This window comes from Oryzias latipes, chromosome 12 (genome assembly GCF_053564925.1).
Source record: "Oryzias latipes strain Hd-rR chromosome 12, Olatipes_Hd-rR_3.1".
NCBI classification, from domain to species: Eukaryota; Metazoa; Chordata; class Actinopteri; order Beloniformes; family Adrianichthyidae; genus Oryzias; species Oryzias latipes.
Window position 1 is genome coordinate 20,836,126 of NC_136248.1, and position 22,216 is coordinate 20,858,341.

The 22,216-nt window shown below is 53.4% G+C and overlaps 1 protein-coding gene and 1 pseudogene across 4 annotated transcripts in view; one reads left to right on the forward strand and one right to left on the reverse strand.

Annotated features, from left to right (window-relative positions):
• The window catches only part of rgs3a (regulator of G protein signaling 3a), a 322,617-nt gene that overhangs the window by 58,740 nt on the left and 241,661 nt on the right, over positions 1 to 22,216 (forward strand). For all 3 annotated transcript variants that reach the window (XM_023960529.2, XM_023960531.2, XM_023960530.2), the window contains 2 exons: positions 484 to 523; positions 2,340 to 2,671. In XM_023960529.2, the coding sequence (XP_023816297.2) occupies positions 484 to 523; positions 2,340 to 2,671 (372 nt within the window). The remainder of the gene's footprint in view (positions 1 to 483; positions 524 to 2,339; positions 2,672 to 22,216) is intronic.
• LOC144996658 (serine/threonine-protein kinase pim-2 pseudogene) lies at positions 9,344 to 10,686 on the reverse strand (annotated as a pseudogene). Its single transcript, XR_013659536.1, has one exon. The product of XR_013659536.1 is annotated as a serine/threonine-protein kinase pim-2 pseudogene (transcript).

The window sequence follows — 22,216 nt, forward strand, 5'->3', positions numbered from 1 at the left end:
GACTTTCCAAATAACACTCCACCTGCTTTAATGGATTTGAATAATAATGTATGATGTAATGGTAGCTTTCTATTTTTTTTTACATCTAATCCAGATCATGTCACTGTTCTTGGGAAATAATGGTCAACCCGCTCATAGATTCAGAGAACCTTCAAAAATAATTACACAAGTTTGCTTCTTGACTGAGTGAGCTTTCTAATCTAAATAACAAAAGGGCCTTAAAATATATGATAAAAATTATCCAGCATTATGACTAAATAAAAAAACTAAAATTGCTTGTTTTTATAAGAAAAACCTTGTACTTGTGCTCAAATAACCAAAGTAGTATAATATTAAGTTAATTAAGTCGCCTGTCATCACCAATCTAAACTAAACAGTGAAACATAACATCAAAATGTCTGCTTAATCTCTCAATTTCATCTAGACATAATTTAATTTGTTTAAAATGCTTCTCAATGTCATTTTACGCTGCTCTGCTTTCAGATCCTGAGGCCTGTTTATCAAGACACTGAGGGAACACTAGGTAAGACCTTAAACAGTGGAGATGTTACTCTCAGCATGCAGTTAGCTGATAAGGTTTAGTATTTTAAAAAACACCTTTGGTTTCTGCAGGTCACAAAGTTTTGTAACATATCGGGGCGGTCTGTTTTTTATTTAAGAGTAAAAATGAAATGGTGATGAGAGTGGGTGAACAAACTCCATGGATCCACTCCCATATTAAACAGTTTTTGTTTTGTCACTTGTATGATCTGTTTTTTAGTAAATACTTAGCAGATGAAGGGAAGAGATGGCCTCATATCTAACTGCAGGTGCATTTTTTTTGTTTGTTTTAGGTTATCAAAATGAAGGTAAATGGTTTCCATTAGTCAAAGGAAAATTAAAATATAGTTGTAGTCATATTTATATCTATATTACTCCTGCAACCTCAAATATTGGACCAAATTTGTTTCCCACACTCTCCCAGCCAAATCAAAACTTATGCCATAGTCACAACTGGCCTCGCGGAGGAATACGGGCTGTCCGCGGACAAGAAATGGGCAAATATGTACGGGGCATTGACAAAAATGTAATATTGTTGACTAAGTAAGTGTGAAGTAGATGAGGATTTTTTAGTCTTTTGAATCCTGCACACTGCATAAGGAGCCAGTTAGTGCTGTATAAGTGATAAGCGTGCACTCCTTATCTGCAGCTTGACTGTTAGAAATGAGGAAATTAGACAATCAGAGGGTAGTTTGGGTGTGAGTCCGTGTACCTATACTTGCACAACCCACGTATGCAGCCTTTGCACACGGTCTGTAAGGGGCCAGTACTCACACCATGCTAATGTGTGGCTCTAGAGTAGAGCCCTGCGCGGGACTATTTTCTTCATCCCGCTCCCGCCCGCGCCCGTTGAATTTTTGACCAATCCCGCCCGCTCCCGCAACGTATGCGTTACACTCCCGCCCGCTCCCGCATTATGTATGTCCACTCCCGCCCGCACCCGCAAAACTCAGAGAATTTAGTCCCGCACAGTAATAGAGATGCATTGATTTTGTATCGTCCCCCGTCCCGCAGGAAAAAAACATGTATTTTTATTGATATTATTAAAGAGATTCATGTCCCTCCTCCAGCCTCATCTTTTGATGCATTCCTCTTGGGTAATGTACAACTTAAATATTAAATATATTTTCACATTCCTGTTCGGTTAAAAGTGTCCGTGTGTGCGCGCGCAGACAGACGGCCTGAAGCGCGCTCTTAGTAAGAGAAGGGGCGGGGCGCACCCCCAACATCAGGTTACATGACAGAGGCCATTGGGCGTCTCTACCTGGTGCCTTCACGGAGCTTCAGTACATAAGAAACCAACAGCTGCACAGCCTAACGAAGTTCGCTTATATATATTCATGAGATATTCATGCCAGCACTGATCCCGCGGGGTTTATTTTTTGCCGCCCGCTCCCGCCCGCAGCACAATCCAAACCGCCCAATCCCGCGAGATTTGGGTTGGGTCCCGCGGGACCCGGCGGGACCCGATCCCAATGCAGCCCTCTACTCTAGAGCACCATATGACAGCAACACCTGTCTGTTTTAAGTGTGTGTAACTCACATAATTTTTATAAATACTTTACAAAAGACTTACCACACGTAGGACAATTGTACATTCCATTTTAATGACATCCTTTAGGTGGCTACGCTCCTGTTTAGATGCAGCTGCTCCTCTCCACCCAAAAACTCGAAGCACCCATACGGGTCAACCCCCTGGACGGGTGCATATGATTAAAGCCTTGTTGTCCTTATCTGTTGCATGTTGGTCTTTTTTTCTGGCCTTTTTATAAAAGTCAACAGTGCGTTTTTTATTTCAGCCTCAGGCTTCAACAGGTTATACCCAACACGTCAGACTTCTGGACAACAGTCCCAGAAATCCCAGAGTGGTGGTGGTGTTTTACCTGGTGGTGTCAGTAGCAGCGGTTCAGGCATGTCCAGTCGAACTGGCTTCTTACGGCGATCTAACAACTCCAAGACATCAAAAGGGTCATCAACATCTACTAATGCTGGCATTCCCAACTACCAACAGCAGAATGCGAATTTTGCCAACTACCAGAACTGCACCATTGTCCGCTCACATACTCCACATGCCAACTATGGATACGTTAAAGTGGCGCCCAAGATCCTCATCTTCCCCATATTTGTACAGGTTGGTTGGTTGGTGTGCAACTCGTATTCTTAAATGATGATGCCTTTGGACAATTTTTATTTGTAACACATTTTTGCTGAAACTTTAAACTGTGAAATGTTGTAGTGTCCTCGATTTTTAACCCTTGCGCTATCCTAGAGAAAAAAGAAATAAATTGGATTAGATAAAGGAACGGGGGGGCTTATTTTAACCCTTTGGCTGTCCTAGAGGGGGAACAAAAAGGCTTGGATTGAAGGAAGGGAATGGGGGGGTCATTTTAAAAACGCACCCCCTCATCCTGGTTTGGTCCCTGACCACTGAAGAGTGGTCATTCACCCCAAAACTTTGTAGACGTTTCAGGCACCCTCTATCACCCCCGACCACTTGGGGTCGCCAATTCCCCGGTTCTTTTTTTTTATTTCACGGACAGCAGGGGTCGCCTTTCTCTACTGCGGTCACTCTGTTTTTTTTTTTTTTGTTTTTTTTTTACCCTCGGTCACCAGGGGTGCCGTTTCTCTGAGGGTCACTGAAACCCTGAATTCTTTCCTATTTGATCTAATGCCAACAAGGGGCATCCTTTTAGGAAAAGATTTCCACCGAATGCATTATGCAGTCCACCTTTATTTTCTCTTTTTTTTTATCCTTGACCAATTGGGTTACGGGGGCTTCATTGTTTCTTTTTTTGGTCTTAGTCCACATTCACCATGCTTCCTCTCTGCCACCTGATGGTGCCAACCTTACAGTTGGTTTTTTTTTTTAAATTTCTTTATTGTTATTATTATTAATATTATTATTGTTAGTATTATTCTTATTCTTATTCTTATTATGAATATATATATAAAAGATAAACACCCCTTTCACCCTCCCCAGGGGTCTAACGGACCCAGCGAGGCAGCGTTCGGAAGTACAGTTTGTTCAAGATCACGCTGGGGTCTAGCGGACCTGGCGAGGAAGAGCTAGGAGCAATATTTGGTTTAGGTTCACGCTGTGGTCTCTCGGACCCCGTGAGGCAGCGCTATGAACAAACGAATTGTTTAGCGTATCTTAGGGTCACGTGGACCCCGCAAGGCAGAGTTCGGAACTAAGTTCTGTTCAGGCTCAAGCTTGGGTCTCTCGGACCCCGTGAGGCAGGGCGCTGAAAAACTGTTCTTTTTTTTTTTTTGTGTACCTTGGGTCACGCGGACCCCGCGAGGCAGGGTTCGGAACTACGCTTTGTCCAGGTTCACGCTGGGGTCTCGCTGACCCCGCGAGGCAGGGTCCGGAACTAAGTTCTGTTCAGGCTCACGCTGGGGTCTCTCGGACCCCGTGAGGCAGGGCGCTGAAAACTGTTCTTTTTTTTTTTTTGGGTGTACCTTGGGTCACGCGGACCCCGCGAGGCAGGGTTCGGAACTACGCTTTGTCCAGGTTCACGCTGGGGTTCTCGCTGACCCCGCGAGGCAGGCTTCGGAACTAAGTTCTGTTCAGGCTCACGCTGGGGTCCCGCGGACCCGGAGAGGCAGAGTTCGGAACTAAGTTCTGTTCAGGCTCAAGCTGGGGTCCCGCGGACCCGGAGAGGCAGGGTTCGGAACTAAGTTCTGTTCAGGCTCAAGCTTGGGTCTCTCGGACCCCGTGAGGCAGGGCGCTAAAAAACTGTTCTTTTTTTTTTTTTTTTTGGTGTACCTTGGGTCACGCGGACCCCGCGAGGCAGGGTTCGGAACTACGCTTTGTCCAGGTTCACGCTGGGTTCTCGCTGACCCCGCGAGGCAGGCTTCGGAACTAAGTTCTGTTCAGGCTCACGCTGGGGTCCCGCGGACCCGGAGAGGCAGAGTTCGGAACTAAGTTCTGTTCAGGCTCAAGCTGGGGTCCCGTGGACCCGGAGAGGCAGGGTCCGGAACTAAGTTCTGTTCAGGCTCAAGCTTGGGTCTCTCGGACCCCGTGAGGCAGGGCGCTGAAAAACTGTTCTTTTTTTTTGGTGTACCTTGGGTCACGCGGACCCCCCGCGAGGCAGGGTTCGGAACTACGCTTTGTCCAGGTTCACGCTGGGGTCTCGCTGACCCCGCGAGGCAGGGTCCGGAACTAAGTTCTGTTCAGGCTCACGCTGGGGTCCCGCGGACCCGGAGAGGCAGAGTTCGGAACTAAGTTCTGTTCAGGCTCACGCTGGGGTCTCTCGGACCCCGTGAGGCAGGGCGCTGAAAAACTGTTCTTTTTTTTTTTTTGGTGTACCTTGGGTCACGCGGACCCCGCGAGGCAGGGTTCGGAACTACGCTCTGTCCAGGTTCACGCTGGGGTCTCGCTGACCCCGCGAGGCAGGGTCCGGAACTAAGTTCTGTTCAGGCTCACGCTGGGGTCTCTCGGACCCCGTGAGGCAGGGCGCTGAAAACTGTTCTTTTTTTTTTTTTGGGTGTACCTTGGGTCACGCGGACCCCGCGAGGCAGGGTTCGGAACTACGCTTTGTCCAGGTTCACGCTGGGGTTCTCGCTGACCCCGCGAGGCAGGCTTCGGAACTAAGTTCTGTTCAGGCTCACGCTGGGGTCCCGCGGACCCGGAGAGGCAGAGTTCGGAACTAAGTTCTGTTCAGGCTCAAGCTGGGGTCCCGCGGACCCGGAGAGGCAGGGTTCGGAACTAAGTTCTGTTCAGGCTCAAGCTTGGGTCTCTCGGACCCCGTGAGGCAGGGCGCTAAAAAACTGTTCTTTTTTTTTTTTTTTTTGGTGTACCTTGGGTCACGCGGACCCCGCGAGGCAGGGTTCGGAACTACGCTTTGTCCAGCTTCACGCTGGGGTCACGCGGACCCCGCGAGGCAGGGTTCGGAACTACGCTTTGTCCAGGTTCACGCTGGGTTCTCGCTGACCCCGCGAGGCAGGCTTCGGAACTAAGTTCTGTTCAGGCTCACGCTGGGGTCCCGCGGACCTGGAGAGGCAGAGTTCGGAACTAAGTTCTGTTCAGGCTCACGCTGGGGTCTCTCGGACCCCGTGAGGCAGGGCGCTGAAAAACTGTTCTTTTTTATGGTGTACCTTGGGTCATGCGGGCCCCGCGAGGCAGGGTTCGGAACTATGCTTTGTCCAGGTTCACGCTGGGTTCTCGCTGACCCCGCGAGGCAGGCTTCGGAACTAAGTTCTGTTCAGGCTCACGCTGGGGTCCCGCGGACCCGGAGAGGCAGAGTTCGGAACTAAGTTCTGTTCAGGCTCAAGCTGGGGTCCCGTGGACCCGGAGAGGCAGGGTCCGGAACTAAGTTCTGTTCAGGCTCAAGCTTGGGTCTCTCGGACCCCGTGAGGCAGGGCGCTGAAAAACTGTTCTTTTTTTTTGGTGTACCTTGGGTCACGCGGACCCCCCGCGAGGCAGGGTTCGGAACTACGCTTTGTCCAGGTTCACGCTGGGGTCTCGCTGACCCCGCGAGGCAGGGTCCGGAACTAAGTTCTGTTCAGGCTCACGCTGGGGTCCCGCGGACCCGGAGAGGCAGAGTTCGGAACTAAGTTCTGTTCAGGCTCACGCTGGGGTCTCTCGGACCCCGTGAGGCAGGGCGCTGAAAAACTGTTCTTTTTTTTTTTTTGGTGTACCTTGGGTCACGCGGACCCCGCGAGGCAGGGTTCGGAACTACGCTCTGTCCAGCTTCACGCTGGGGTCACGCGGACCCCGCGAGGCAGGGTTCGGAACTACGCTTTGTCCAGGTTCACGCTGGGTTCTCGCTGACCCCGCGAGGCAGGCTTCGGAACTAAGTTCTGTTCAGGCTCACGCTGGGGTCCCGCGGACCTGGAGAGGCAGAGTTCGGAACTAAGTTCTGTTCAGGCTCACGCTGGGGTCTCTCGGACCCCGTGAGGCAGGGCGCTGAAAAACTGTTCTTTTTTATGGTGTACCTTGGGTCACGCGGACCCCGCGAGGCAGGGTTCGGAACTATGCTTTGTCCAGGTTCACGCTGGGTTCTCGCTGACCCCGCGAGGCAGGCTTCGGAACTAAGTTCTGTTCAGGCTCACGCTGGGGTCCCGCGGACCCGGAGAGGCAGAGTTCGGAACTAAGTTCTGTTCAGGCTCAAGCTGGGGTCCCGTGGACCCGGAGAGGCAGGGTCCGGAACTAAGTTCTGTTCAGGCTCAAGCTTGGGTCTCTCGGACCCCGTGAGGCAGGGCGCTGAAAAACTGTTCTTTTTTTTTGGTGTACCTTGGGTCACGCGGACCCCCCGCGAGGCAGGGTTCGGAACTACGCTTTGTCCAGGTTCACGCTGGGGTCTCGCTGACCCCGCGAGGCAGGGTCCGGAACTAAGTTCTGTTCAGGCTCACGCTGGGGTCCCGCGGACCCGGAGAGGCAGAGTTCGGAACTAAGTTCTGTTCAGGCTCACGCTGGGGTCTCTCGGACCCCGTGAGGCAGGGCGCTGAAAAACTGTTCTTTTTTTTTTTTTGGTGTACCTTGGGTCACGCGGACCCCGCGAGGCAGGGTTCGGAACTACGCTCTGTCCAGGTTCACGCTGGGGTCTCACTGACCCAGCGAGGCAGCGCGGGGAACAAATGCATCACTTTAGTGTACCTTGTGGTCACGCGGACCCGCCGAGGCAGACCTCGGAACTAAGTTTTGTTCAGGTTTACGCTGGGGTTTCTCAGATCCCGCATTTCAGCGCACTGAACAAATTCATCTTTTTAGTGCACCTTGGGGTCACACAGGCCCAGGGAGGCAGGGTTTGGAACTAAGTTTTGTCGAGGTTCATGATGGGGTCTCGCGGATCCCGTGAGGCAGTGCTCGGAACAATATTTTGGTTTAGGTTCACGCGGGGGTCTCTCGGACCATGGGAGGCAGTGCGCTGAATAAATGTTCTGTTTTAGTGTACTTTGGAACAATATTTTGTTTAGGATCACACAAGGCAGGGCGCTGAACAAATGTTCTGTTTTAGTGTACAGTGGGGTCTCGCGGACCCCGCAAGGCAGCGCTCGGAACTATCTCTTGTTCAGGTTTATTCTTGGGTCACGCGAACCCTGCAAGGTAGTGTGTGGAACTATATTTTGTTTTATTTTATGTTGGGGTCTCACGGACCCCGCCAGGCAGCGCTCTGAACAAATGTGGTGTTTTAGTGTACCTTGGCTAGGTTTTGTTCATGTTTATGCTTGGGTCCCGGGACCCTGCGAATTAGCGCTCGGAACTATATTTGTTGAGGTTTCTGTCTCGCGAACCCAACAAGGCAGGGTGCAAAACTATCTATTTACCTAAGTCTAAGGTGGGTTCCATATAACCCCAACAACCAGCGCGTAGAAAACTTTTCTGTTTTGTTTTAGTTTACAATGTGGTTTTATGTTCCCAACAAGTGAGCGTGGAAAACTTTTTAATATTTTATACTATTTAGTTTTTTTTATAATTTGACTTTTCTTGGTGAGGGACTAATGTCAGACTCTGTCTGTGGTGGTCGGACTCTCAGAACTTAGGTCAGAGTCCCTAAACTGCGGTCGGCACCTCTGAATCAGAGTAAGCTACAATTCTTTTTTTTTTTTTTTTCTTAATCCGACTTCTATCTCAGGGTTTTAAAAGCTACTGACTCTTGCAGACTTTCCAAACACATTCCTTTTCCTGAGTGTGGGCAGCATGATAGTTCTTCGGACACTTTCGTTTCTCTTTCTACTCTGCTGGTGCTACGGTGGCGAGCGGGAGGACGGGGCCATCAAAGTAACCTTTTTTATTTATTTATTTTTTTTTTTTAATTCTTTCCTGAGCGCTAAGGGGCATGCCATCTCAACTTTTACTGTGTTGATCTTTCTCTAGGCAAACCCAATGATGATCGGTTCCGAAAAGACGGTGACCAACATCCTACAGGGTCCAGCCAATTTGCCACAAGTGATGCAGTGTCACCGAATACAGAAGCGCAGTTGCAGGGGTACCTGGAGGCCACGTCTTGCTTGGGAACACCTCAACACTGTCCCTGAACGTCATGTTCCCATCTGCCAGCCCACCGCGTCCTGGCGCAGACAGAGGCCAGACGGCTGGCTCGTTTGCACGGATGAGATACGCAATTCTGCGTCCAGGCTTAACTCAGAACCAGGCAACATTGTCAAAGCGCTCCACCGTTGGGCTTCCTCGAAGGGGACTGGCTGAGCTCTACCAGCGGAAGGGTTTCTATGCCACTCGCACTTTAGGCATACCCATTGCTGCTAGTACTCAACCCGGCGCGTGACGGCTTTGTGGATTGAGTACCTTAAAAAAAAAGAAGAAAAAAATACTAAAAAACAAATAAACCAAACAACGTTTTGCCTTGTGACTTCGAGATTTGTTTCCTCCTGCTATTATCCGTCTCAATATGTACCGTTTTGTATCTTGTATGAGACAGTAACTTCATGTAATATCTTCGTACTATAATCTCATAGTCGTGTCAGGTAGTCACAAACATGTATACTCTGCTTACGATAATCACTCGATTTAACCTGTGCGTACGCTTATCACAAACATCTAACCTCTGTATGCAATAATCATTTAATTTAACCTGCTTATAGGCTAACCAATATGCGATTGAAACAATGTAAACATCAATGTAGTTTTATTCATTTTATTTTTATTATTATTGATATTATTATTAGTAGTATTATTATTTTCATTATTTTTTGCATTTGTCAATCTTTACAAAGCCAGCTTGTGTCTTGTATCAACTAATACAAAATAAAGCAATTTATCTTTAAAAGGTATTATTGGGGTCTATGTCATACAGCACCCAGCAAACACAAATTGAAAAACACAAGATGATGTTGGTTCAGATTTAACTTTTATTCGACTAAGGCAAAATTGCAACACAGAAATCCTGAAGGAACACACTTTGCCAAACTATCAGAAAGCTGCCACCCATGCAACGCTGGGCCTAGGCTGGACGACACACGGCTCTGTGAGACTTCAGAGTGGCCGCGGAAAGTCCTGTCTCTTCAGCAACACTCCAAGGAACATGGAGGTCATTTGCCGATTCAAATGAATGCTCCGTCTCTCTTTTCGATTGGAGTGCGGCTAACCCCCTCCTCCTCAGGCTCCTCCGGGCTCTCGGAGCCTTGCGTCAACATCGACGGACGGTGCTGCATTTCGTTCTTCAATCGCGGGAGATCCCCTCGCGTGCGCGCCGGGTCCCCGGCCGAGGCGTTTCCCTGGTGCATCTCCGAGTCTTGCTTCGACATCCAAGGATGGGCTAGTATGTCTTTCAGCGTCGGTCTCTCTTCAGGCGCCCTGCTCAAACACCATTGCATCAGGGCCACGCAGTCCTCGGAAAGGTCCTTTTTGAAACGAAGCTCGCCCAGTAGGATCTCTTCGTCGTTTTGAAACGGTATGTCCCCGTGCACCATGTCGTACAAAAGTATTCCCAACGACCAGACCTCAGACGGGAGAGCTTTGTAGCATCCTTGAGTGAGCCGTTCGGGGGGTGCATACACCGCGGTCCCGTGGAACGTGTCGTACACTTTGTCGGGTTCAAGGAAAACGGCAGAACCAAAGTCGATGAGTAACAGCTTGTGCGTAGACGGGTCCAGCAGCAGGTTTTCGTCTTTCACGTCCATGTGCACGACACCGCGGCTGTGACAGTGGAGCAAGGCCTGAATGACCTGACCTAGAAAATCTCTGGCCGTGTCCTCACACAGACGCTTACAGGTCGTGATGTAGTGAAACAGATCTTGCGTGTTCTCTGGCGTCTCCGTGACTATCACCCAAGCTCCCCGGGTCTTGTAAAAGTCCAGCATGCGGATGATCCCCGGAAACGGAGGGTCTTTGGTGACCATTTCCAAGGCAACCACTTCGAGCGGCTTACTGGTCCCGTCGACCTCGCAGCATCTCGTACGCAAGAGCGGGACAAACTTCAGGGCCACGGAAATCCTGTCGCTCCGCCTCTTTCCCAGAAACACTTTGCCGAAGCCCCCCTTGCCCAGGCAATGGCTGGACATCCAATACTTTTCCCGGAATGTTTTCATGGCAGAAGGATCGATCGGTTTTTGAGTCTTCGCTTCCATGGTGTTTTTACAGAGCCAGGTAATTTTACTTGAACCTCTCTAGGTTTGCATGAAACAGTTTCTGGTTTGAAGAGCCTGGGATCTCAGTCTTCTGGTGTAGCTCTGTTTGCACCAGAGAGCAGGTTTCCCCTGGCAGACCTAGACACAGAAAGCCCTGTTTGCTGTGCTCCTGTTGGACTCCTGACAGAAGCAGCAGAAGGAGGGCACTAAGGCAGATAAAGAAACATAGAGAAATTAGAAGGTGGAGTCTTCTGTCTGAAGGAGGAAAAGCTGCAGGGAAAGAGGGAGGGGGAGAGACAGTGATATCTGACCACATAAATTCAAGCATCCGACTGGAGTGAGGAGGAATTCTCCCAAGGGCTCAGGCAAAGCAGGTTGTCACGTTGCAAGGAGCAAGAAAGAGGAGGGCATTTTGCTTCAAATACTCATCTGGAATTCTGAAAGGACTTTCCTCTTTGGTCAATATCATTTTTGTGCAGCTGAACCTGGAGCTGTCAGCTCAGGACTGAAGAGAGATTCTTTCAGGTATGTGAGTTTGTCATTTACCATGTAGTTGTTTGGAAACGCTTTTCTTTTTGTTGTTCTTTTTTTTTTTTTTTTGTTCTTTGCCAACGATCGCGTTTTTAGAGAGACTCGTTTCATAACTTGTTTTGATAAGTGTCTAAGGCTGCCTTTGTCCGGGGTGAACGAGCATCACTGTTCCGGAGGCGTCTCTGCGTAACATTTCCAACATATGTCTCCAGTTGTAGTAAAACGTGGGCTTGTAGCTTCCAACAGACCCTTGAAAGTTGATCAGGAAGCCTTGGTAGTCTCTCACTGATACCTCAGGCACGCCCACGTCAGGTGCAAACTTCACGTTGAAGTAGTACACAGGCTCAGTCGGGTGAGCCTCCAGCCTGAAACCCTCAGAAGCGCACATCTGCGCTACGGCCGCAGACTGGTTGAACAGCAGGCACAGGACGCAGCAAGATGTCTTTGGCGTGACCTCCGGCTCCCCATTGCCCAACCGCTGTGCCTTAACTCGTTCCAAAACAAATCGCTTGTAAGCCTCGGGGGACATTAGAGTCCTCAAGGGCCCCGTCCTTGCATTCACCAGCATGCCTTTGCAAGAGTTGCGATTAGCGCACCAAGGGAGCCCTCTGTCATTCAGCATCTCAGTGAGCAGCACCCTGTCGTACGTGTTACGGGCCAGGGCTCGCCCTGGTACCGCACGCTCTGCAAAAGATGCCATGAGCGGCCTCGGGTTCTTGGCCAGCAGCTCCATCACGGCCAGCACGGGGGTGCAGCGTGGGCACATCGGATCGGGGTCGCCGTTCGCCCCGCACGAGCATCTGCCCAGCGGAGGCTTGCACTCCGGAAAGAGGACGGCAAGGTCTGTCGACGACAGGTGCCTGCTCTCTGCCACGCGCTCCAGGACGCGTACCTTGATCAGTTCCTTACAGTCTGAGACCTTGTCCTTGTCGCAACACAGGGCGTTTGAGGAAGGCTCCCCAGCATCCTGTCGACCCACATTCATCGTTTCGCACCAAAGAGCGCGACGCAAGCGGGGCTTCCCTCGAGGCGCAGGTTTTGAGCACTGCAAGCAGTCTACGCCGTTCTCCCGGACCCCGTCCGAACAGCCCAAGCACATCCAGAGGCAACATGGCTTCTCGACGAGTCCTGCGAAACAGGCACACGCGGAACAGATGAACCCGCGGATCGAAGGGCAGCTGCTGAAGTGGGGCTCCGTCAGGTACCAGTGGGGGTCGTTCACAAAGCAGGTCTCGCACACCCTGGCGTCACAAGGACATCGGAGCTTGACGCCGGCTCTGCTCCTTCGCTTGCCGCCTTTGACCAAGGTCACCAGACATGCCAGGCACTTGGTGCACCCAGACCTCTTGTTGGCTCGCGCTCTGCTGACCCTGGACGCTCCGCCAACATAGCTGATGGTGGAAATTCTCCTGTAGAGATTTGTAGACTTGAGAGCGGCCTCCGCTGAGGCCTTCTGACGTTTTTTCTTGCACTCCATCAACAGCTCGACGGGGACCCTACCCGTGAATGTTTCAGGAGGACCTTCTCGAGGAGTTTCCTCCCCTCCTTGCAGCATCATCGGAAAACACCTGCCGTGTTTGTCCGTGGAAGCTCGGTCCCAGATGGAAGCCAAAGGGGAGCTGTGCTGCTGTTTGTACAAGGCCTTGGCGCTAGACCCCGTACCAGTGATTGACGGTGTGCTGTATGCCCCCTGAGCGGAAGGCTTGAGCCTGAGATCTCTCGGAGATGGCTCGACCAACTGCTTCCACCACAGGTTTAACTTTAGGCACGCGGTGGACTCGTTGCTGCGGCACGGGACGAAAGACGAGCCTTGCACTTGCGCTCATCAGTCCAGCCTGTCCGCAGGTCAGCGCGACAACCAGGAGTCTGGCAAAGATGTTCCAAATGAGGAAAGCCGCAGCAGACGGTGCGCAACAAAATCAGGTGTGAGAAGCTCCACCCGCGAGACCGCCAGAGCCCAGTCCCGAGTCCTTTGGGCTTACGAAATGGAGCCGGTGGCAGCGGCGTACAGGTGGCTGATTCGCAACCGGAGCGCGAGATATCCCAAATGCTGCGACGCAGTGTTGGTTTACCAGGTTGACCGATCCCGAACCCTGCCTCCGGGGCTGTACGTTTACAAGTCACGCCCATCCCACTTCGGTTGCACCGCAGAGAGACCCCTCAGCGTGGTGGAGCAGTTTAACTTTTGCATCCAGAGACGGGGACCGGCCTCGTCGGGGGAAGAACCGTGCTGCCTAGAAAGCTCGCTACCCCAGGAGATAACCTTGGAGCTCTTCCCGGGTCGCGACAACTTCAGCGCCCTGTACGTGATTGGGCGCAGCATCACAGCACCCGCGCCCGAGTACGGAAACAGGCTTTTTGGAGAAGCCCTAGCGCTCGACCTTATAACTGCAGAGTCAGGCGAGAATGCCGTCGCCTGCAACCACCACCTGATCTCCATGAGAACGGAACAAGCCTGCGTGATAGATCTCCGCTGGAACTCCTTTGACGTGATGAGCGCTTGCTTGAAGGCGGTTCCAAAGATCAGGGGAATGCAGGCAGTAGTCTGGTCCAACCACGTGCCTGACCCTGTGAAGATCGAGTCTGACGTGCTTGCCTGGCTCTTCGGGTTTGTCGGTGCGCTGCCCGTGGCCGTACGCACCGTAGACTACAAAAACGAGAGCCTCGGCGTGCGCTACATCATTATAGACATGGAAGGTTTTCCTGGGGCTCTGCCCGAGCCACCCTTGGGTGAAACCTCCTGCTTTGCACACACGTATTTCGAGGGAGATGCGGGGTTGGCCGCAGCGGCCATCGGCGAGCTCCCAGAGGCCTCGATTAGGATGGGCTTCCCACGACCAGGCTCGCCTGCTTTCTGGTACGAGCTGCCGGCATCCCTGGGTGCCCTGAAGCCAACACCTTTCAGCAGCGGCTCAAAGTCACGCCGTGCACAAGAGCCCCAGGGCTTGTGGGACCAGTTCACGACCTGGGCTCTCAAAAAGACAAACGGGGCTTGCTGTCTCGCCATGGCCGTGCAACACACCCTGTACTACCATGCGAGGGACAGACGATACAAACTGATGGTGACGCACACAGTCTCGGACGGTGACACCTCGTTGAACATTTACAAACTGTGATGCTGCGTTGGGAGGACAGGGGCCGCTAGGGGGATAGCGCGAAGGATATTCACTGACTTTTCCAATAGACGAGGGCCACCGTTGGGTTAAGATGAAGCAACATAATGAACACCCAGTGAATACCTTAAAGAACATGACCTCTCCGTCTTTTCATCTCACTTCACCCATTCCTCTGTTTGTTTTTCTTTACCAGTTGCGCCTATGGATCCGAAGGACGGCGTCGCCAAGTGGCTGGCTGCAGCCGCGGCACTGCACACTGGCGCTCTGGAGCTAGCCGTCGTCCGAGACGGCTTTGAATGTGTCGAGGAGGCCCTGCGGTACCTCTGCAATCAAGCTGCACGGGGGTACTCCTCGGGGGAGCATAACCGCCTCGAGGCAGAGCGCAGGGATTACTTCTACCACCCGCAACACCTGAGGGGCTCTATTGGATTAAGTTCATTTTTCGCCACGGGCCAGTGCAGAGATTGTCAGCTTTGCAGAGGGGCAAAACTGTATTTCGACCCAACTGCATGTCGCCACGTGCTGGAGGTGGAAGATTGCCGCGCTGAGCCCGCACCGCTGGAAGCGGGGCTGAACCTACGACGGTTGGAACACTTGGCTGTTCTCCACACGCCGTACTTTGTGATGCTGTTCGTCAGCCTCGTGAAAAGGAGACGCTACACGTTTCACAAGTCCCCAAGCGAATTGAGAGACATGGCTGCGCATCTACTTCTAGCGTTAGGTCCCGATGCATCCCACTGCTTGCCTCAAGACCCAGAAGTTGAGCTTCGCGTCCACGCCAGTGTGCTCAAGCTCTGGTGGAGATATCAGGACAAGCAGAGCTCCAGAGCTAGCGGCAGGCTACACGTGTCCATTCCCTACTACTTCAACCTGGCCACGGTGCCGCAGGGACGGTCGTGGACTCCATCGTCTGATCGCTTCGACCTGAGGATGCCCGAACCCCTGTACAGTTTTTTGAGGGACCAGTGTTTGTTTCATGAGCTACGTGTGTCCGGACCCGAAACGGTAAGCCAAAGGCGGTTGAGGAACCCACTTGTGAGGGTGCGCGAGCTGCGCACCACGCTCCACGGGGACGTTTCCATCATCCTGAGCGTGTTGATCTCCAACAAACACCTGGAGCAGACTTTGCACGAGGCCACTAGGGCTCACGAGAACAGACGCAGAGCGAAGCTGAGGGACAGGCTGAAAGACGAAGAACGTAGCTGCTCACTGGGGGTCGGGCGGCACTACCCACGGCTCGATTGCGTCGCATTGGAGCAGGCAGTTGGAGCCGCGTCAACAGTCATGCACTTGGTGACCACGTTGGGGGCCGGGTGGCTGCCGCTACACAGCTGGCTGAAGGAGGTCCGAGGAGAGCAGGTCCATGCTATCGTGGTCCGCAGAGCGCTGGTCTGCGTGTTGGACTCCTTGAGGGAACTTTGCTCGATTGATCACAGGCCTTGTAGAGTTCTGTACCAAAATGCCAAGGATGCCGACTCTCATCGCAGCACTTCCAAGCTCCCGTGCGCCTTTATCATCAACCGCCACACAGGGGAGACAATGTCGCTGCTTCCCTGGGTTTCCCTGCCAGGGCTTTACCGGGCCTCTGCGCTGACCGATGATGAAGAGAGTTTCCGTGCTGCGTGCCTGAACCTGGCGCTGAGCGTGTTGCACGCCGGAGCGGACTGGCGAACCTTTACGGCCTCGAGTAAAGGAACCGAGGGCTCGCAGCCCACTGTGGGCCGTCTCGATCCGCTCCCGGAAGACGGCTCGACAACGGAGGCTGCCATCTCTTCGTTTTGCAGGACTGGCATGGTGGACGGTCAGCTGTGGTCAGCTGTGTGGAATCGCCTCGGACGACCGATGAGGTCTGAAGAGAAGGGGCACTGGCCGCAACCCGCATGGCTGGGGCCAGGGTACAGGGATCGTACCTCTTTGAGAGAGCGATTCGTCTGGTTGATGGGATGTGACGAGACCGCGGCCGTTCCCGGGCTCGTCTGCATGATTGAGGTCCTGAAGGAGGACGAGCTGTCGTTGCTGGGGTCTCGGAGGACGCTGCCGAAGAGCTGTAAGACCTTCGCAGAAATTCTGGATTCCCAAGTTTTGGGATGCGCTCCTGCCACCAGTCCGCCTCGAGCCAAGGCTGGTAGGAGGAAGCGTAAGAGCGAAACGCAGTGCCATCCATGCATCACAAAAAGCATGACGATGGAGCTTAGCGAGTCACTCTTATCAGAGACTTCTGAATCTGTAAGCCGGCAGATGCTAGGAGAATGCAGCGGCCTGGAGAACATTCGGAAGATGTGCCACAATATCACGAGCGAACAGACTCTTTCGAGCGGGCTGTCGAGCGGGCCTTTCACCGAGCCCCGAACCGTGACCTACCTGGACGTTGATGCGAACCCTGACAATGAGGACCAGCAGGCGACTCTGGCTCTCCTCGCCCTCAAGGACTTTGAACCTTGCAGCAATGACTGTGTGAGCCCCCTTCATACGATCAGTACACTCGACACAATCGGCTTTCTCTGCACGGCTGACTCCCTCCACTCCGGAGACTCCCTACACACGGGAGACTCCCTCCACACGGCAGACTCGCTGCTCACGGCAGGCTCCTTGGACAGCATTTTTACAGACAATGCTTCAGACCCTTTCCAGACTAATACAGACATGGACGATTTCCCAAGCGCCAAGACAGCGCACAGAGTCTTTCAAGAGTCATTTTACCCCGAGCAGGGTCTGGACGAAGAGACGCAACAGCCAACGCAGGCCGGCTTTCGAGGGACGCCCGTCACGCCGAGAGGCCTCGACCCCGTAGGGAGCGAAGAGAGGCGATCGTTTCACGGTCGCGTCAAAACAGAGGACAGTTGCAGCAAAGGGGACAGTCTCAGCGCGGTGGCGCGCGCGGAGAGTCCCAAACTACAAGCAGAACGTGAGCGCGTGCTGTCAGCTAATCGCATGAGGTGGAAATCCAGAGGGCTCTCGCGGCGGGAGAGGCAATCTGCCGACCGCGCACGCTTTCACCCCATCACATACCTTGTTTCGAGGGACATAACTGATATGATGAGAAACCCCACTGTGAAACGCGATTCAGCAGAGGCCTGTGTAAGCAGGCCGTGCCACAGACTCAAAAAGCCTGGGAGATGGGACGCCTGGGGCCAGGGCTGCACAGAAGACCAAAAGCACCGGATGTCAGACGTGTTGGACCTGGTACTCGGAGCGAGTACTTGTCAAAAGTTTTTGTGGACACTGGGCAGAGAGTACTCATTCAGGGATGGAGATACCATGAAACGGGGGCGCGCCCGGTGCACTAACCTCTCGTGGCCCAAGGACTTTGCCTACGTACCGACGGTGGAGCGGAACCTGCTCGATTGCGAGCTTTCGGAGCAGATGTACCTTCCCGTGGATCTTGCCGCTCCACCGGACCTGGGTTACAAGCTCACAGAGATTCTGGTGGACAGTTTGCCGTGCTTGTGCAAGGAAGACACGCCGCATCTCCTTCGAGTGATAGGGAGAAAGACCCACTACCTGGGTGCCGTGTGCACCGTCCAGGATGTCCTGGGATTGATCATACACAGGATTCACATGGCCTACAAGCATCTGGTGATGCTGCTTGACATGCACACACGCCTGCAAGTCCACTCCTTTGTTCCACGCACCTTCGCCCTACACTCCGTGACCAAAGACACGGAGGACACTGCTGTCGGTGTCTTTGTGGGCGAGAGGCCCGGGTCCGTGAACCTAGGGTGCTCTAGAGGGTCACTCATGTCATGCGGGTACGACGACATGGTCCTGCTGGCCTACCACGTGCTACAGTGCCTACTGAGAGTTCAGATCCTGTCCCTGAGGGTTCTCGGCTTCACCATGAAGCGCATACAGCCCGCTAGAATTTGGAGGGTCGAGACGGGATTCAGGGTTGACCTGCTGGCGTGCCTGGCCGACACGCTGTACGTTTGGGATGGTAACGGTCCGGCTTGGGGTGCCTTGGAAGGTCTGGCCGCTGTGTGGGAAACCCTCTCCCAGCTAAACCTGCACAAATACGTGCCTACAGCGGCAGCCGACAAACTAAAGCAGGCTTACGCCACGGTGTTTGGAGCGCCCCCGGGTCCCACCTACGCCCCCCCCGTGCGCAGACAGAGGGTCCGCGGTACTGAGCGCGGCTGCGCGTCGTGGCTCCGACCAGGGGAAATGAGAGGTCACTTCAGAGAGTGGACATTGCCCGATGACGAGGAGCTCGTCCACCAAGTGTACGCACTTTGCGGCTTTTCTGAGAGAGCCACGGGGCCGGAAGGGCCCCTGGAGGAAGTGCTGGGGAGAGACGGACGATACAAAACGTGTTCGCTGCCCACCGACCAAGGGCCCGATGTGCAACCCTATGGCCCGTTTGTCGTACGGATACAAAATCAGGTCATCAAGTGGAATCGGGCAATTGTGGTCGAGCCCGTCCTGACTGGGCCTGTGACCCTGGCTCAGATGAACCCGTCGCAAAGGTGTGACCTGATCACCAGGGCATTACTCTCCGCCTTTGCCGAGCCAAGCGAGGAACTTGATTCGGGAGACGGGCCAGAGTAAAGCGCACCAGTGCTCCCTCAGCAGGGAGAGGACACGCAGAGCAGCACGTACTATTAGGTTTCATCCACCTACTCGATGGACTGCAATATGTGTGTGCCAAATGTGTTTTCTGACAGCTGTAGCTCGAGTAACTTCGACCGAAGTGGTCGCCATGTACCATATTTCCTGTGTACTCTTCTCGCACAAAAAAAAAAAAAAAAATGTGCCTTCTGACTGTGCAGTATCTTTGGTCCTTTCTACCAGAGTTGTTACCCTGTTCCATATATCCTATGTATTCCTGTCGTACAACATAAAGAATTGAGCCATACAACACAAACTCTGGTGTACGTTTTTATTATTATTTTTTTTTATTCATTCCCATCAGCTCATTAGGACAAACATATCTGACCAAAAACAGCACAGCTCAACATCTTCTTCTTTGACATTCCATTTTCGGTTTCAGGGGCTCATAATGGTTTTGTGTCCATACGATGTGAGCGCAAGCCTTGTCGTAGATTGGGTAAGAGGTGTCCGTGAGTAGTCCCAAGCATTTGCCGTGAGCTTCTAGCATATAACCCAATTCCTGTACGCTGAGCCACCTCTTCTCCTCAGACAACTGCCGCTCCAGCTCAGAGATGTTTCGCGCTCTGGTTTCCGGGAGGTACGTCTCTCTAATGTCTGACCTTCCTGCGTTGAGGAAAACAAAGTCAGCCATCCTCTTTACCAAATCCACGCGGATCTCATCCGTGGCCATGCGACCGTACAGAAGCTGAGCCACACTGTGGAATCCGCAGTAGCCGTCCGAAGGAACATTGATCACTTCGAGGTCGTGTAGCCTCGCATAGGCTTGAAGTGAGCCCGCTCTGTGCCTCGGTCCGATCTCGAACAGCAGTTCGATCGGAGTTGTGTGCAGCGGCGCGTCCCTCAGGTGCCACGAGGACCCGTCGCACTCCAGAAAACCCTGGACCCACGAGTTCTCGTGATGGCTGTTACGAATGCAATAAAAGGTCTCCCGGGAGCAAACCGCAACGTTGCATCCAAACATACCGGCCGCTACTGAGGCGACCGGCAGGAACTGGCGCGGCTCGGGGTACAAGTGGCAGCACAGAGCCCTTATGTCCTTGCAGGGCCCTAGGCCGGAGATGGATCCATTATCGATGATCTTGGAGGCCAGGTGTATGATCACTGCGAGGGCTTCCACCGTTAGGGGAGCTGAGTGCGACCCTTTGCATCCGTACGCGCCGATGAACATCACCCAGAGCGCTTCCGCCAGGGTTCGGTAAGAGCGTGACCGCGAGCTGCGTAGGGCAGGTTTCGAGATTCGCATGCCGTCCCATTGCGTCCTTGTGTAAGTCGTGTTCCACACGTTCGTCAGGCATGGCCTTCTCAAACTTGGGGCTGCGCTCGCCCCGTCAGAACGCCGCCAGTCATCGATGTCAGCGGTTTCTCTGGGAAAAATGCTCTGGCCCGCAAAGCCGAGATTATCCAGAGAGTCCACCACCAGCAACTTCTCCAGCGTCGACTGAGAGCTATCCAGCTGTGAACGCGCCACTCCCTGTACGGCTGGATCCCCGGGAGCGACCCCGCCTGCGACGTGTGGGGAGCCTCGAGCGACACTCTCCGAGCGGGCCGCGACTTGCCGTGTGCCGTCTGCAGAGTCTGGGCAACGAATGCCCAAATCAACGTCTGGGAGCTCTCCTTCCAGTATGTTTTCCCAGCATTCCGGGTCGTTCAGAACAGTCATTCTCTCCAGGTCCTGTATCACGTAGCTGAGATGTGACCCCTCTCTGTCGTCGCTCTCGTTAAGATACAGGAGGCATGCGTACCACGGGTCTGAGTCTTGAGCGTCAAGGCTCGCCGGAGGAGCCGCGACGGGCCTCTCGTCACCGTCATCTAAAGCGCCTCTCAGGCTGCTGTGAATCCCGTGGGCCACATCGCCCAGGTATATGTAAGGCGGATCACCCCGAGACGACTCTACTCCGCCTTGGCGTGCAGCAAACCATGCGTCCCTTGCCTCGATCGCGCTTTTTACCGTGCTGGGGACGGAGTTCAGGGCTTTGGAGAAAGGCAGCTGAGCAGTGAGCTCGGGTACGTACAGCTGGGCCGCACGCAGTACGGTCCGAGCATCGAGCAGTCCCTCGAATATGATCAGCATAGCTTTCACGATGCTGCCGTCGTCGTACCCCCAAACAGAGTATTCGCAGAACAGGTCCAGGTCCGCGTCCCCTCCACCGTCTCCTCTTGCAGGAGTTATTCTGGCGCAACGGTCAGCTTTCAGTTCCATGGCCGCACACAAGTGCCTGTTTGCATCATTTCCTCCAGCCTCGCGCGCTAGGACTTTGAGCGCGCATGGGCCAGAGTGCAGAGCGTTACCATACACCAGCACGTACCACGCCGCGAAGTACAACAGCCCCGCCACGGTCCCTCTCACTGCGGAACGAGCTGTTGCCTTGACTCCTTGCCGGCCCTCTCCTCCTCCAGCCAGGTCACCGGCTGCAAAGAGCCTTAACCCACTGGCCGCGAATGATAACGCCAGGGTGGAACTCACAAGCGTGTCGGGTAAGCTTTCCCCTTCGGCAGCGAAGCATGGCAAAACGCCTTTGCTCAAAGCTTCGAGCATCATCCCCTTTTCGCTCTCACTCATCAACCCTGCGCCCGTCAAGAGGTCCAAAGGGCCCTTGAAATAACGTTCGTAATGTTCACGAGGGATCGTGACCCAGCCTCCAGTGGCAGTGGGCATTTCTCCTCGCACACGGTCCGGGACCCTTCTCCATCCTCGTGCCAACGTTTCCAGTGCGTACGCAGGACTCGGGGACACGGGAAGAGCCAGGGCCTTGAACAGCTTGTGACAGGACCTCGTGGGGTTGACAAACACGGGCCAAAATAAGCTCGCGTCTGCCCTCAGCGAGCTAGGCTGAGGCGCTTTCAGGCTCAGATGGCAGAGAGCGCACGGTGACACTTTGGGAAAGTGAAGCCCGAAGGCATCCGCTATCACCTCTGGATCCTGACCCCGGGCCTCGATACGTCCGGCTATGTCAACGAAGGCATTGGGTATCCGGGCTTGGTCTTCGGAACCCGAACCATAGAACCTCCTTGGTGCAGAGAGCCCGTACAACACTTTCCCAGCCGGAGGGACCCGCATGTCCCGCTCCTGAAGGCAATTCCCTGATTTGAGCCTGGGAGAGTTGAATGCGTTGTTCAGGGCTGCCATCTCAAACAGTCTGGGGTCCGGCTTCACGCTCGTTTTCTGGGTGCGTCCTTCTTCCCCGTTCTCACACTCAAGAGTAGACGGGAAATGATCGTTTGCGTACAGCACTGCCAATTTTTCCAAATCCAGCGAGCAGTTTCGCTCGTGGGTTTGAAATGCAACGCAGTGCGCGGTCACTAAAAATGCCCAAGTGTCCATCTCCTTGGCCTCGACGCGACAGCGTGTCGTGTCGAACGGCGCACCTTCTCCTCCTTCTTCATTTGGC